Source organism: Pituophis catenifer, unplaced genomic scaffold (assembly GCF_029215685.1).
Source record: "Pituophis catenifer annectens isolate HBS135680 unplaced genomic scaffold, rPitCat1.0.hap2 SCAF_2, whole genome shotgun sequence".
NCBI lineage: Eukaryota > Metazoa > Chordata > Lepidosauria > Squamata > Colubridae > Pituophis > Pituophis catenifer.
Window position 1 is genome coordinate 242236134 of NW_027256882.1, and position 16194 is coordinate 242252327.

Sequence of the window (16194 nt, forward strand, 5' to 3'; positions counted from 1 at the left end):
CAGCCCACAGATCAATTCCTCTGTTGGTCAAAGTTAGCTCCTGAATAGCTGACCCCCTTTTCTTTTCTTTTTTTCCCCTCAAAAAATCTTTGTTATTAATTGAATATATGTAAAAAAACAAAGAAACAAACAAATAATAAAAGAAACAAACACACACAGGACATACACTCACAGAAACACATACTCACATAAATGTTGTACAATAAACATTTCAAAGAATAAAAATCACAATTCATTATAATTTTTCCATAGCTAATCTATTTTGATAAGATATTGATTCATACGTTGCTGGTAATATCAGCTCTATAGTCTATTGGAAGTCCTAAATTTATTGTCAGGGTTCCAAGTAACACCCCCAACCAAATAAGACTCCGAGGCCAACAGTTCCTCAAAGTTCCATTTTATTAGATATGTCATATTGGCACACCTGGGAGAATCCGAATCTGAAAGCTTCCAGGTTTTCCCCACCCAAAGGAAAGTCAATGTCCCTTCCCCTGCACCCACATGTCCATCACATGGTCCAACTAATCCACTGTCCCTATGGGAGATGCTTCCCAGTCACGCCTTTCCAGGTGCAGACTGAAAGTCCTTGACTCCCAGAGAAAAGAATGTTGTTATGGCTACCTATCAATCCATGCAACCCCCCTCCCAGTTTCCCACAGCAGACCTATGTACTAAATGTGGCAGCCCTGAAGATCCAAAGAAAAAGATGGCCTTCAGGGCTGACATTTATATTCCCAATGCTGAACAATGCTTTTAGCTGTTAACTAGGGTAACAACACAGACTTTCTTTGTTCAGATGTCAACTTGTGATATGATAGGAATGAACTTCAAAAGAACGTAGACTTCTGAAAATATTGAATTTCAAAACTGAATTCTTTCCCAAATGGAACAATTCTTGGACTCTTTCAAAACATGTGTTTAAATAAAGCATTAATTTCATTGCAGTTCCAACAATATAACTATTTCTATATGCAATGAAGTCCAATAAATATGAAATATTATTTGTTGTTGAAAAAGATGTAATCTTAGTTCTATTGAAGTTTTTGATATTTTCCCAACATTTTAATAATTCTTGTGAAAAAATACGGAAAAACAAAGAGAAAGGAAAACAATACATTTATATACTTAAATGATGGTTATAAAAAGATTTTTCAAAACATTTTTGGAAAAGTCAAAACAAGCTCAGTGCATGAAGATCAGTCCAGAACAACTAGTCTTTAATGCCACTTAAAGTAAACCAGGATTAGATAGTATAATTTATCAGTAAGGATAACAGTATAATCAGTTAGAAAATCACAATTTAATGCCACAATTTAATGCCATGCCTGGATGCAATCAATCATTTTGTCTAGTTTTTGTTTTGGTTGAATATGTGAATAACCCATTGTAGTTATAGAAACAACACTAACAACACTAACTATAACAATTTATGGCTTAGTCTAGTAATTTAGCCAGTTGCCATTTAGAGAATAAACCACAATTTGATGTAACCATGGCTTACAATATGTGACTTGAGTTAATTCTTTAATCAAACTCACTGTTTATGTTGAATGACACTATCATTTTTCCTAGCCTTATGCAGAATTCTCAGACATTGAATATGGCATAGTAACTGCAAGAACTAGAAATGACTATGATATCTCTTCATCTTTGGGTAGTAAAATAATGCAAATGCTTTTAAGTAAGTATTAAGAAGACCAGTTTGGAGTATAGTTATGGCACCAGGCTAAAAATTGGTGGACTATGAGTTCTAGTCCTGCCTTAGCTACAAAGCCAACTGACAGCCTTGAACTAGTCACTGCCTCTCAGTTCTATGACAATGACAAATCACTTCTGAAAAACCTTGCCAAGAAAAATGAAGTCTTGTCCAGGCAGTTGCCAGGAATAAGATTGAATTGAAAGAATATACAAAAGCCTTTTTATATAGATTATTTCTTTTAGATTGAATTTCTTGTTCATGAAATACATCCAAATTTATATTTAGAGATTATAATGCAATATCAAGCTTAACTCTGCCTGCCTTGTTGTATTAATGTTTTAGGTAGGTGCTGCATGACCAATGGGACCACAAGTTCACTTGACTTTGGGACAGAGGATGTATCTACTCAAATAGATTCTATGTTGTTGTACCTTGAGCTGTTATCTTACTTTATGGACTCTATTTCTACTGAACACTGGTGCAACAAATCCTTATTCTAGTTTATATAATTTTTTGATGGTGGTGAAAATGATGATGATCAGAGATCAAAACTCTATTAAACAAGATAATGATCAGAGGTCAAAACTTCAGCATCCCTATAAAAATGATTTAATATCAAAGCATCCTAACCATAGTTTACCTATGATTATTTAAATAAAAGACACAAAGTGTTTCAAATGAATTGGATCACAAAGATAATTAAAAGAAATGAAGCAGAATATACATTGGATCATGTATGCACTTGGTTTTGGTTAATACTGGTTTATTTTCTTTTATACAAACATTCAGAAAGAGTGACAAAATATAGGGATCAAAAGGAGGGAGGGAGCGATTGCCTTGGGCTCAGCAACAATCTGTACTTACAGAGCCTTTCTTTCATCTTCTTTCCTTTTTTAACAGACACAAATAGGTTTTGAAAAAGAGAGATACAGGACACGTTACATTATACCCATGCAACAGAGAATGTAAAAAATGGAGGTCAGATGATTATTTGGAAGGATCCTTGCATCACTGGGTTTCCAATCCATGGCTTTTTTCATCCCTGCCTTAAACAGAACACTTTACAAAAAGTGACATAGACACATACATGATTAATTTTTGTATATTGTCTAATGGCTACAAATTTAAGGCATCCTAAGAGTTTGTTATTTTGCTGGTGAAATTAGTATCTCATATGGGTGAGTTCCAAGAGGGAAGATTTCAGGCCATGTTTGGAGGAAGACTATGAGATCCAATGAAATGTTAAGTCAAAGGAACAATTCTTGCAGCTCTGGTTCTTCAAAACAATTTTTGCTGTGAAAGCTCTGAGGTTTTTCATTGTAGCTGTTATGCCTAGCAACAAAAAAAGAGAAACATTTATGATCAAATAACCTGTAGTTAATCATAATCCAAAAGTAGCATTAGTCTTAAATTGGCACAGACATTTGGTGGATTATCAAATATGTAGATAAATTTTAATCTTATAGCTAGTAAATACCACAGAGATTATTTGTATTCAATCTCCATCCATCCTCCTGTCAGGGACAATTATGGCATACCGTATGTGTACTCACTTGGACTATGGTAATTACCTTGTGGGAAAATCCAACTTTTATAAAAATTGATTTATTTCCACCAAAGCAGCCTGGAATAAATATCTACGATTGGGAAATGAGAAATGATTTTAAATTCCAGTTAATTTTTTTCCCTACATCATATTATGCAGAATGATAAACTATGTGGAGTTAACAGATCTTTCAATGCTGAACTAAATTTGAATATGAGAGGTTCTTCTATTATGCATGTGGATATTAAAAAGTATGCAAATAATAAGCAGACTTTTTCATAATAATTTTATTCTGCCTAAGTACACTAATTGTAAAAATATGCTGTTTATCCCCCAATGCATAGATCATTAAGATTATATTATTTAAATACAATCATGGTATTAAAAAACTGTATACTATACATATATTTGCAAAACTGGTTTTGCACTGTATAAATAGCTGTTAATTAAGAATTGAATTTGCATTTATAGAGGAACTACGGGGAATATGTAAGTAAAGAAAATTAAAACCTCTTCCATGATATATTTCAAAAATATTCAGTAACTTTACACAGTGCTCTGTACTTCTACGGTTTGCAATTTGGACAGAAAACTGGCTAGGTCGACTCTTTCACAGTAGGCAACTTTCAACACATGCTCCCTTCCTCATTGATAGTAGAAAGAACAATCTTAAAGAATAGCAAGATCATAAAATCTGTAATGAACCTGTCACTTTCCATTTCACTCTCCATATTCTCTAATTAAATACGAATACATTGGTGTGACAAAAAGTTGCCACAAGCAGCTTGTTTTAAAATAATAATAATAATAGCACTGCTAACTGCACTATGCATTAGTAGGACAGACAGCTGAATTTCAGCTCTGAAACTTGCATATAGCATTTATTTTGTTCTAAAAACCCAATCTAAACAATGCTTGTCAATTATCTCAATTATCTCTCCTTTTAACTGATTGCTTCGTTATGTAGTCAGTTACTATTGTCTATAGCAGGGGTCCACACTAGTGGTGGGATTCAATTTTTTTTTACTACCGGTTCTGTGGGCATGGCATGGCTTGGTGGCAGGGGTGAAATGCTCCCATTTTGGACCGGATCAAGCGATCCGGTAGCGATGGAGGTGGTTGGTTCGGAGAACCGGTACCAAAAATCCCTGCCCCCCCATTGCCCAGCTGAGCTGCGCAATCATCAGAGGCTTTTTTAAAAAAAATTTTAAAAGCATTTTTCTACAACCCCTTTGGCCAAAAAAATGCTTTTAAAAGTTAAAAAAAAAAGCCTCTGATGATTGCGCGGCTCAGCTGGGATCATCAGAGGCTTTTAAAAGCATTTTTTCTACAACCTCTTCCACTGAAGAGGTTATAGAAAAAATGTTTTTAAAAGGAAAAAAAGCCTCTGCCCATCAGGCAAGTCAGCTGAGGTCGTCAGAGGCTTTAAAAAAAAAAAAAGAAAACCTCTGCCGATCAGGCAAGTCAGCTGGGATCGTCAAGGCTTTTAGAAGTATTTTTTTACAATCTCTTTAGCCGAATAGGTAGTAGAAAAAATGGTTTTAAAAGTAAAAAAAATAAAGTTGGCCACGCCTACTCAGTCATATTAACCCCCGAAGCCACACCCACAGAACCGGTAGTAACAAATTTTACATTTCACTACTCCTTGGTGGGCGTGGCTTGGTGGGCGTGGCAGGGGAAGGATACTGTAAATTCTCCATTCCCTCCCCACTCCAGGGGAAGGTTACTGCAAAATCCCCATTTCCTCCCGATCAACTGGCACTCAGAAGGCAGAGAATAGATGGGGACAGGGCCAGTTAGAGGTGGTATTTACCGGTTTTCCAAACTACTCAAAATTTCTGTTATTGGTTCTCCAGAACTGGTCAGAACCTGCTGAATACCATCTCTGGTTCACACCCCTGCCAGAGTTGTCAAACTGCTATAGTTTTCAAGTTGCTAAACCTGCTAAACTTGCCAAGGTTGAACACCCCTAGTCTATAGTTTGATGTGGTGGTTAAGGTGCTCGATTAGAAATTGGGAGCATGTGTGTGCTTGTCATCCCTTAGACACAGAAACCATTGGTCAATCATTTTCTCTTAGCCCAACTCACTTTACAAGATTTCTGTTCTGAGGAAAATAGGAAGAAACATGATGTATATCTTCCTTCAGTTGTACAAAAAGAAGGCAAGCTATAAATAAAATAAATAAAATTTAAAACTGCACAAATAAATCAAAATCCCGAGTTTAGCAAGTATAGACATATATGTATAGTAACCATGTAAAACAAAAGAATATGATGCTGTTTATTCACTGCAATTTTGTAAATATTGCAGTCAGTACTGTTCAAATGAAGTTCATAAAGTCATTCTGTTCATCTACTACAGTTTTTAGCCTCCATACAATTGCATCAAATTCATAAATGATCAGGTACAAAAGGCCCCATCATGTAGCTTCAGGTTTTCTGGTTTGAAGATAATTTCCAAATGAAAACAAAGTTTTCATAAATGAAATATCCCTATCATTTCTACAGAAAAATGCTTAGGATGACATGTAATATAGACGGTCCCTGATGGCTATGCTGCTATTTTATGAGAGTAATGCAAGAAATTCAATATGGTAACACATCAGTTCTTGGGATAAATAAAAGCTGTGGTGAGGTGTTTTTGGTTAGAACCATCACACAACCATGGTTTAATCCTTTTATTCCATGTTCTGTGATTTTGATGGCATTTTTAAAGAAGGAGTTGTGGGTTATCTGCTTAAAACCTTACAGCTATTGTAAGTTTTGGATGCATACATAAACATGCATATTGCATAACCCCTCCTTGCAAATATGATACATAACATAATTAAAGATAAAACCCATTACAATAATTTTTAATTGACAGTTTTGAAGGCTCACACCTTCAGCCCAGTCCACTCCATTGTTGTTTGAATGTTTATGAAAAATGCGGTATTCTAGGGTAGGTCATCTTGTTCTTTCTATTTCAAATATATCAGGACTAATTCCAAGATTTTTATAGTCCTTTCTGGAACTTCATGCAAGCAAAATATGTGTTTTAACAATGAACCATGCAGCTTAAAAGCTTCTTAGATAAACTATGGCTTTTTGCATGTTGATTATATGTTAAATGTTTTGTACATAGACACCAAGTTGGGAATTTAAGGAATCAAAATTCAGAAGTTGTAGCTAAATAAACCCAGAAATGTTTGAGTTGGATAGAGCAAATCTGTTGTTTTGCCTGGTTTCATACTACATTTTCAAAGAGTAGTTTGGTCTATTTCAAGTAACTGAGTAAGAAAAATACTTCATACTCACCATGATTGCCTGTTCTATATTTAAAACCAATTGTGGCCTTTCTAAACTGATCTTCACAATGATCTAAACTTGTCCAGTTGAGAAGGCATCCTTGCTCAAATGTTTTCTATCTGGCAAATATTTTGTTTGCTGTAATTCCAAGCCACACCACAGACATACATATTACATTTTGGGATAATGCTTGCAAGCACTTTTGGATGGTACTATTAACTAAGAAAACCCCCTTTTTTGTGGTCCTGCTTCTATTGATTGCAGACAAAAGGCCAAAAATAAAATTTTCTTCACACTTTCTCCTTAAGATTTACCCTATTTTAAGGAAAAACTATTAGTTATGAAACTGAAAGATGAATATACCCATGAATTTTATTTTCTTCACAGGATGTTCTACCACAAAAGCAGTGGTGATACTATTTTTACCAACTCTCTCACTGCCAACTACCATGAGGTTCTGGAAAGTATCACGTTCTTAGGAGCAGTTTTTGAAATTTCCCATACTGTACTTTAGAAAACTATTTTCCTCTCTTTCTCCTGGAAGAACTTTCACTGGATCCAAGTACTTTCTGCAAACAGAAGCTACCTTTCATTTATAGAATAGCATGTTCCAGATTTAAGCCAATGTATAGTCAGTGTTTCCCATCAAACTATAAGTAATTGTTTGTGAAAATTCTGACATAACTCGATAGTTTTGGTTCTTATGGCTCACATTAAATTCTAAAGAGATGGGAACAAGCTGCTCTTAGATGAAGCTGAGAAAATGAAAAAGTTGTTTCATATATTGGGAAAAACAGAGACAATCTTAGCCTCTACTCTGCATATACAGTATAATCTGTTTAATTACATTCATATATTAAAAAATTGCTACTGTCTTCAGTGGAAGTGGTGGACAAGTAATGTAAAAATAACAGCTTCGGTAAAACTGCTATAGTTCACAGCAGCATTTATTTAAGCACAAAATTCATATCACGCCCACTACAAATTGTAGCCATGTATAGCCTTCCTTCTTTCCTACAAGTAATTCACATCAAGTTTGCTTGCTGATAATAAATGGATATTGGTAATCTGAACACATATATCTAATGAAAAAGGAGTCTATTCATTTCTAAAAATGGACAGACTAACTTTGAGGACAACAAATATTGATCCCCGTAGATTCATTATGCAATAAGTACAAAAGTAATAAAAGTAATATAAGAGAAATTCATAAGAAATGTGTAAGAAAGATGTGATTAAAATACTTACCACAGATATAACATGATAGATAGATAGATAGATAGATAGATAGATAGATAGATAGATAGATAGATAGATAGATTTATTTATTTTTCAGGTTTAATCATGTAGTGTATGTGCTATATTAAACCCTCAGAAACAGATGTATTTATCTAGCTTTCTATCTATCATCTATCAGTCAGTCAGTCAGTCAGTCAGTCAGTCAGTCTCTCTCTCTCTCTCTCTCTCTCTCTCTCTCTCTCTCTCTCTCTCTCCCTCCCTCCCCCCCTCTCTCTCTCCCCACCCTGTTTTCCCCAAAATAAGACATCCCCTGATAATAAGCCCAGTCGGGCTTTTGAGCGCATGGAAATAAGGCCCAGCGCTTATTTCAGGGTTCAAAAAGATATAAGACAAGGTCTTATTTTTGGAGAAACACAGTATCTATCTATCTATCTATCTATCTATCTATCTATCTATCTATCTATCTATCTATCTATCTATCTATCTATCTATCTAGCCAGCCAGCCAGCCAGCCAGCCAGCCAGCCAGCCAGCCAGCCATCATCTCTCTTATCCTAAAGTTGCATATGAAACTCCTCTAAATAAAAGCAAATATGACTGTATGGAATTTAAAAAGCTAAAATAAATTTCATAACCTAAAGACATTTATCCCAAAATCTGTTGCTAAAATTATTTAACTTTTTATGTTATTACTATTCTTGTTTTATCATTGCCAACTTCTTTGTTACATTGGGTGATAAACTGCTACAATAACTATGTTCCAAGAATCTGAACAACTATAAAACTGGTGGTTGCATTGGACCTTATGGACAATTTTAATTATAGTTCATTTCTCATCTTTTCCAAATGAGTGTCCAGTAAAAACTGAAATTTTGAGTTAGATCCAGACATGTAGTCAGTGGAATTTTAAAACATAAGATAAAGGGGGGTTGTGGGGACCTTTTAGGTGATTTTATGGTAGTCTTAAAAAACTACTCTGAAGGACCTCTGGAGGAACTTAGCTCTTGGAATAGAGGTAGGCATTTTGAAGAGGATGCCAATAAATACACTGTTGCAGTATAGTCATCTAAATTTCCATCCTGGTACAATTCCTGCAAAAAACATATATGCCTTTTCCTACCCTTGGGGTACCAGACAAGCAGAGATAATTAGTCACCATGTTCTCCCCTGTCCCATTGATGATAAAATCAGGGTCAAATTAATGGTGGTAGAGGAATCAAAGGCTCCATGTTTGAACATCCAAATTCTTGCAGATATTTTAACTGATAGTACCATAGTTAAGTTTCTTGTTTTGCTTTGTTGGCGTTTAAACATACGAAGGCATTTTAAAAGTTCTTAATTGTAGTCCTGGTTTTATTTTGATCTGATTTTCTTATATCTAGCATTCTTTTTATCATTTTTCTTATTTTGTTTTCTTGTATTGTACACTATGCTACATTGTTATGACTTGTGATTAGAGCAATAAGCCTATTTATATAGTTACTACTCTGGAGAATTGAGAAACTTTCCAAAACCATGTGAGAGGTAGGGCTGACAGCTGCAAAGAGAAAAGACATTTGGCAAAAATTGTTTACCAGCAGAAAACATTTCTTGGACCTTGGTTGTCTCTGCAAACAGAAGTAGTATTTCATTCACAGAAATACAAGTCTGGTTCCAACCAAGTATATTTACATTTATGAAAAGAGAAAAATACTTTAGTTTTGGCCTACTTAACATTATTTTTGCATTAGAAAATCAGAGTTCAAAGACAAGTTAGAAAGCTTGAGCCAATAGAGCATGAGGCACACTTTCTCTGAATATAAGTGGAATGACTTGGCCTATGCATAAGAGGAAATTTAATTTCCATCCTCATCTGCTGTTTGACTTCCATTCAAGAGGCTACACAATGCCAAACAGAACTAAAGGGCATTTTTGAATTTATGAGTACTAGTGTTTTTTATGTACACTGTGCCATGAAACCATTAAGCTAGTTCAGCTATGAATACTAGCAATGGTTTTTAAGAATTAACAGTATTTTTTTAGCAGATTAAAATTTTATTTTCTTTTACAGTTATCATCAATTGTTGCATTAGCTCAAGCTGTGAACAGTTATAAGTTGTAGATGCAATGAGAAAATAATAAAAACCAATAAAAATTCTTTCAGTCTACCTCAGGACATACCATGCATTATTATCGAGGTGGTCTTCAGTCAGCATGCGAGTGGAAAAACTGGTATAGCTGGAACAAAGAGCCTAAGGAAGGGCAATGCATTTGTCAATTGAAGGGCCATGCAGCAAGCTTCTCACATGCACAACGTACAGACAGCTATTAAAAAAGTAAGCCTATCAACAAATGGCCTGAACATCTATATTACAATTTGGCATCGGAATAAGCATGCAGATAGAGAGCCAGTTTGGTGATGGTTACGGCATCAGGTTAGGGACCAGGAGATGGTGAGTTCCAGTCCCATCTTGGCTCCAAGCTAGTTGGGTGACTTTGGACCAGTCAATTTCTCTCAGCTCTATGAAGGAGCTAATGGTGAACCACTTCTGAAAAACCTTGCCAAGAAAACAGCAGGGACGTGTTCAGGCTATTCCCCAAGAATTGGATATGATTGAATGGAAGAAAGAAAAAAAAGGCATACAGAATCTTCAGTGTCTTATTAGAGTCCTGGATGGAAGGGAGAGCTTTTTCTATTCCACCCTAGAGATCAGGATGTCCTTTTGGCACACAATAGTAATTTTCTACCTTGGTGATATAATGATACAAGGATGAGTCCCATTGGACAATGTCTACAACTTTATCAGATAAAAAAGGAAATAGAGCTGATATCTGGCACTGGCTCACATCCATCAATAAAGCTGAAACCAGGTAGCCTTGAAATAATGCTTTTTGGAGGAACGAATGTTGCAATTTTTTTTTTAAAAAAATAGAATGCTTCACTAATACATTCCATAGTGACAATAAACAGATGAGGAAAACAGATCCCCCCCCCCAAGGAAGAAAAAAAATATAGGTCTTTACTTGGTGTTCTTGAAAAAATATGTATGTACCTGACCACAAATTGTTATTTCACTCATTTAATTGTCACTAAATCTTTTTATAATAACATGATGGGCAGTTTTTTTTATGACTAAGGGCATGGAATCAGTGATGCAAAATAGGTGTAGGCACATCACATCCAGACAAACTGAGATTTTCCTCTTTTCTTCTCTTGATTTTTGGGAGGAGTTTGGGTTTGTAAAAATTAGAAAATGCTGGTTTAGGACTTATGCTATAGTTTGGGAATGTTTCTTATTTTGAAATTGCAGAAAACCACATCAGTTTTCAGCAATCAGAGTTGGAACGGGTTATCACAGGTACCACATAAACAAAAAGGCACTTGGATGCCTGATGCAGTCTTAGGAGCAAAGATTTCTGTCAACCACTTATATATAATTTCAACAAATCCTAATCTATAGACAAATGTATCATCTGCCCTGCCTTTCAGTACACTTTGGCTTCTTAGTCTCCTTTAACACATACCTTCATTACTAGAACCAAATGGAGGTAGAATTTATTCATATAAATGTTAGTTAAGTTCAATACTATAGGAATTTATCTTTAGGCTTACATTTTTGAAACCAAATGAATTATACAGTGACTTTCTGTGAAAGCTTACTCTTTTTTTTTTTTAAAAAAAACTTTCTTTATATAAATATAACTCTTGCTTTTTGGGGGGGGGGAATCGGACTGTAAAATATGATCCACTCAGTTATTTTATCAAAGCTGCCTTCCAAAATTCCTGATCAGGAGTATGCAGCTTCTATTGGATCAAATATTATTTGATCCGCATGCCAATGGATGGAGCTAAGACCTCAAATAGACATGAGATTTGGGAACATTGCTTTTTTAAAATGGAGAAAAGGGTGCCTTAGGCATCAACCATTTTCCTACTTAAAATCAACCTCCTCTCCCACCCACCTCCTCCCCAAAAAATAGACTGAACTGTTTTCTTTTTTCCTATCATTTCCAGTGGATAGGGATTTGGGATCCAGGAAAGAATGCTGGTAAATTGAATCTACCCTATACTATTGGCACCTCTGTTCTAGACAAAACTTATTTTTATACTCTCTTTTCTTTCTTCCATAACTTTCACCTTTGTGGCAGAATTCTATTTGGAAGCATTTCCTATTTCTTTGGCTCTCTAGAAGCAAATTATGTTCTCCACAAGTCCCATAATTTCAGCGTTTTTCCTGGTAGTCATCATTCTTATAAATAACGGTTGAACCTTAGCTTCCTAATTCTGATCCTTTTGCTTCACTTCTGGTACAGCATTACCCAATGCTTTATAACTACTCTATTCTTGTCCATCACCTACTGCACCTCTTTGTAAGTGAATCACATTTCAGTTGCTTTATGGCTTACACATGATGGTCAACACAAGTAAACTATTTTAAATAATAATTCTATATAATAGCTGGTAATGTCTTCAAGTAAGACAGTGTGCTTCATAACTGGGTTGTGGTTTTTTTTGCTCCCCTAGCATAAATTCTGAAACAGAAAGGTTTGCACTTCTATAGAAAATAAAATCATTCAAAGCTGGAACATGTCAGTCCATATGAATGTTTTAACACATTATAATAGCTGCCAAGCACAGCATTTAGGTAAGGGAAACAGAATGTAACACCATGCTTGGGTCCCCTGGTGTTTCATGTATTTATAGTTTAGAATTTCTTCATATGGCTGAATTTCTATTTCTGGTTTAACACATTGCATGGATATGCCTCCCTAATAATATTTCTATAATGTATTCCAAATAAAATATTTATTACTCTTATCCAATCATCTCCCTCTCTCTCTGAATATATGAAATATAGAATATTTTATCTTTTGCTGAGAGGTTTGGATTTTAAGAACCATCTACATAAAAACTATTCCTAGTCTAAATTCATACCAAAGCAAAATGATAAGATATTCCTTTCAACTCTGACCTATATATAAAACAAAACACTCTGATATTTCTTCTGTGCACTGGAGAATGCTAGCTGGCTTTTACTGTCATCACTTCATCCAAGCAAATACAAAAGTTTGCATTATGATCCTCATTTTGAAAAAGCTGAATCAGAAATCTTTGTGTTACACCCTTTCCAATTTTTTCTTGCCTCCTTCCAGATGTTCCCACATCATCATTTACCTCTCCTAAATTTCCCCAGTGATGATGAGCTGATATTAATTTAATCCTGCAATGCATATATCATTATTTTGGGCATTCGTTTTTGGCAGAAATTATTGATGAAAAGCACAAGGATTCCCTCAACCCTTTATAATAACTCACTGGTTTATTTTTTCCTTTTGTAGAAGTTGCTGAATTTCCCTTGCTATCTGTGGCTTTTCTTCCTAATGAGGTAAAGGGTGATGAGGTCTTGATTAAACTTGAAGAGTGATAATTATTATTATTGTTCTGATTGCCACTCAGTGTCTCCATTATGGATCGAAATGTTCCAAATGGACGTTTCTGCTGGTCCCCAGTGTCAGCATTAGGTATTGGCCGTGGAAGAGATTTATTCTGCTCTTTGTCCTTCTCTCCATTGAAACCAATCTCTGTTTGCTCCAACTGTACCACAGGCTCCTCAAATGTCACTCTGAGTTTTGAATTCTGAGCAGTCCTGCGTTTTGAAGAGGGAGACTTGAGGGCACTCTTGGGACTCGTGGCTATTTTGGGAGCAATCGTGGTGTCAGGATTGGCTTGACTGGGGTCTCCCCCAACCTGGCTTTGAGACACAGTTCCAGTCTGATAGTGGGATTCATTATCAGGATCACTACTTTCAGAAGTGGGAGAAGGGCTGTGACCATCCACTGATTTTGAGGTTTTAATTCCAAACGGAAACCGGCGTCCGGATGCCAAAGCATGTTTCTTAATCATGAGATGCAAATTCTCAGTGCTTTCAGTGTTTTCCACTATAGGCCGTGGCCTGGGCTTATCAATTCTTTTCACCGGTGTGTTCTTTTGGTCTTCCGAATTATTTGAATCTGTGTCAGATTCACTGAGGGACCTCTGCATTAGATGCTTCAGTCTTGCTAATTTCAGTTCCTTTTTCTCCAATGGCACCTTCTTTGTATTCTTGGAAGCCTGAACATCCTGAAATTCTAAGGACAGTTTTTCCTGCATGCAGACATTCTCAGAGATTTCTTTCCCCAGCAACTGGCGCAGGATTTTGTCAGATTCCTCCTCTTTCATCTTGGGCCGATTAAGGTGGTGAGTTCCTGCACTGCCATGAATCTGAATCCCATCATGAGTGTTCAGTTTATTTTTTGGTGGAGTCACATCATCTGTATCAGATTGTTTCCACTGAGGTTTGCCAGAAATGGGTGATGATGGTGAACTTCAGTGGAGAAAGAAAAAAAAATTAGTACAGAAGACCACAATCAAAATTATACAGACACAACATGGATGTTTCCATTACATTTTCTCTCCCTTTCCTATGCATTCTTATTGCCTTTTATTTTTGACCTTATCTACTTGGAATATATTATGGTCTTGCAAATTTATGCTACATTTAAGAATGTAAGTCTATTTGCAAGCTAGGATCTATTATTTTCAGTTTTTGCTAGTCTTCCACAGAATAATTTTCTAATAAACATTTATATTAGATGTTCATTGCTTGTGAGTTAAAATCTGATATTATACTTGATTATAATCAGCATAGTTTTGACTTCATGGGAATAATAATAATATTATTAACAGTGAACCACAATACTAACGTCATCACCAGCAAAGACAGCATTGTCTATGCCTCAGAATTTACAAGTCAGTTGATAGTCATTATGTTAACACTGGAAAAGACATTGGGAAGGGGGGAGAGGGTTAGGGTTAGGGCAGGGTATCTATAAATATTCTTCTTGCCATTATATTCGAATTTAATATGAGCAGAGCAGCATAACTGATTTCCACTCTATTTTTACATATCAGGATGCTTCTGAACATTCTGAGGAAGTTTAGATGAAGATGTTAAACAAGTGATCTGAAGCAGCCTTCTCCACCTTGGCATGGAGTGTCTCCAGATGGGCAGATCAAATATCAGGTCAGAATTCTTAGCAATGACCAGAATTTGGCTAGAATATTAAAATTTACACTTTGAACGGTAACTACATTGGTATGGTGGAATTTGCAGTTGAAGTGGGGGGGGGGAGCGGGAGTTAAGAGACTGGCTAACCTGGAATCCCTGTGGGGGGAGAAGTGATGGTGAGCATAACCTCCTAACCCTGGAGTGCTTATCTGGTTGTTCTATAGTGATTGCAGTTAATTTGGTGAGGTTTTTGTAAATAGGTGAATAGAAATAGACATACTGCTCTGGTTAATTAGTGTTGTTCTGATTCTTTGCAGCTGACATTAATCTCACCAGACTAACTACAGAACCAAATAATGTGGATTTAAATACAGCTTAGTAGCTTGGATCTTCTCAAAACTTATTTATGCTATAGATACATGATATTGGAGAAATTACTGTCTTTTCCTCAAGTTTTCCTTTGTATATTATGGATTTTTGTAGAATCAAAATAATAATAGTTTTGCATTTGACCTATCAGAACCTCTTCTCTATTTTGCATTCAATATGAATTCTATTGTATGATATTTCTGTTACATTTTTAAAAAAATTCAGATTAAAATTTTAGTTGAAGCAAAATTTAGTTGTGTAGTAATTATGAGAAATACCTGTTCAGAAACTGAATCCCACTTTTATAAGCCTAGTTACCTTGAAGATGTTGACTGTGATTTTCCATCTGCCCTCTGCGTTTCTAGAAGCTCCTGGAGTTGATTCTGTAAACCCACACGCTCTACTGTCTGTCTGGAAGAAATATTACATTGTTATGCTATTTTGTTCCTAAAAAAATCTGCCCATCAATGTACTAAAGGAAGCACAATTGTTTTAGTAAACATACCTTTAAAAAGGGCCCTGTTCATTTATAATTTAAGGGCTGCACTCAGAGAACATATACAAATGCCAACATACACAAAGGAGATCTCTGATCTACAAATTGCTTCTAATGTTTGTGACAGCACTTTGATCATTTTATTGAACCCTCTGAAAGTTGCCTGCATTATATATATTATTTATTACTACTACTATTACTATGTTGGTGTAAACTGTAAGATTAGAATTTTAAGGAACAGATTGCTGGGGCTTTGGAATTCATAACTAGGAATTTACTGGTGTCTGATTAAACCAGAGTCACTGAAATTTGGCAATACTTTTCTTTAACACTTTTACCAATGACTTGAGGGAAAAGTTAAATTTAAATGTTGTTTTTTTCCAATTTTATTTAGGCAATACAATTTTTACTTGTCCACTTAATATAGTCTTGATACAGGTAGTCCTCAACTTACAACCACAATTGACCCCAACATTTGTGTTGCTAAGTGAGATAATTGTTAAATGAGTTTTGTCCCATTTTGCAA

The 16194-nt window shown here is 35.4% G+C and overlaps 1 protein-coding gene across 2 annotated transcripts in view; it reads right to left on the reverse strand.

The window, feature by feature from the left end:
- Positions 1-2842: 2842 nt before the first annotated feature.
- SNCAIP (synuclein alpha interacting protein) overlaps positions 2843-16194 on the reverse strand; it is a 55282-nt gene continuing 41930 nt past the window's right edge. For both annotated transcript variants that reach the window (XM_070935705.1, XM_070935704.1), the window contains 4 exons: positions 15491-15583; positions 13072-14119; positions 9936-10006; positions 2843-3034 (listed from right to left, as the gene is read on the reverse strand). In XM_070935705.1, the coding sequence (XP_070791806.1) occupies positions 2950-3034; positions 9936-10006; positions 13072-14119; positions 15491-15583 (1297 nt within the window). In that variant the 3' untranslated portion in view covers positions 2843-2949. The remainder of the gene's footprint in view (positions 3035-9935; positions 10007-13071; positions 14120-15490; positions 15584-16194) is intronic.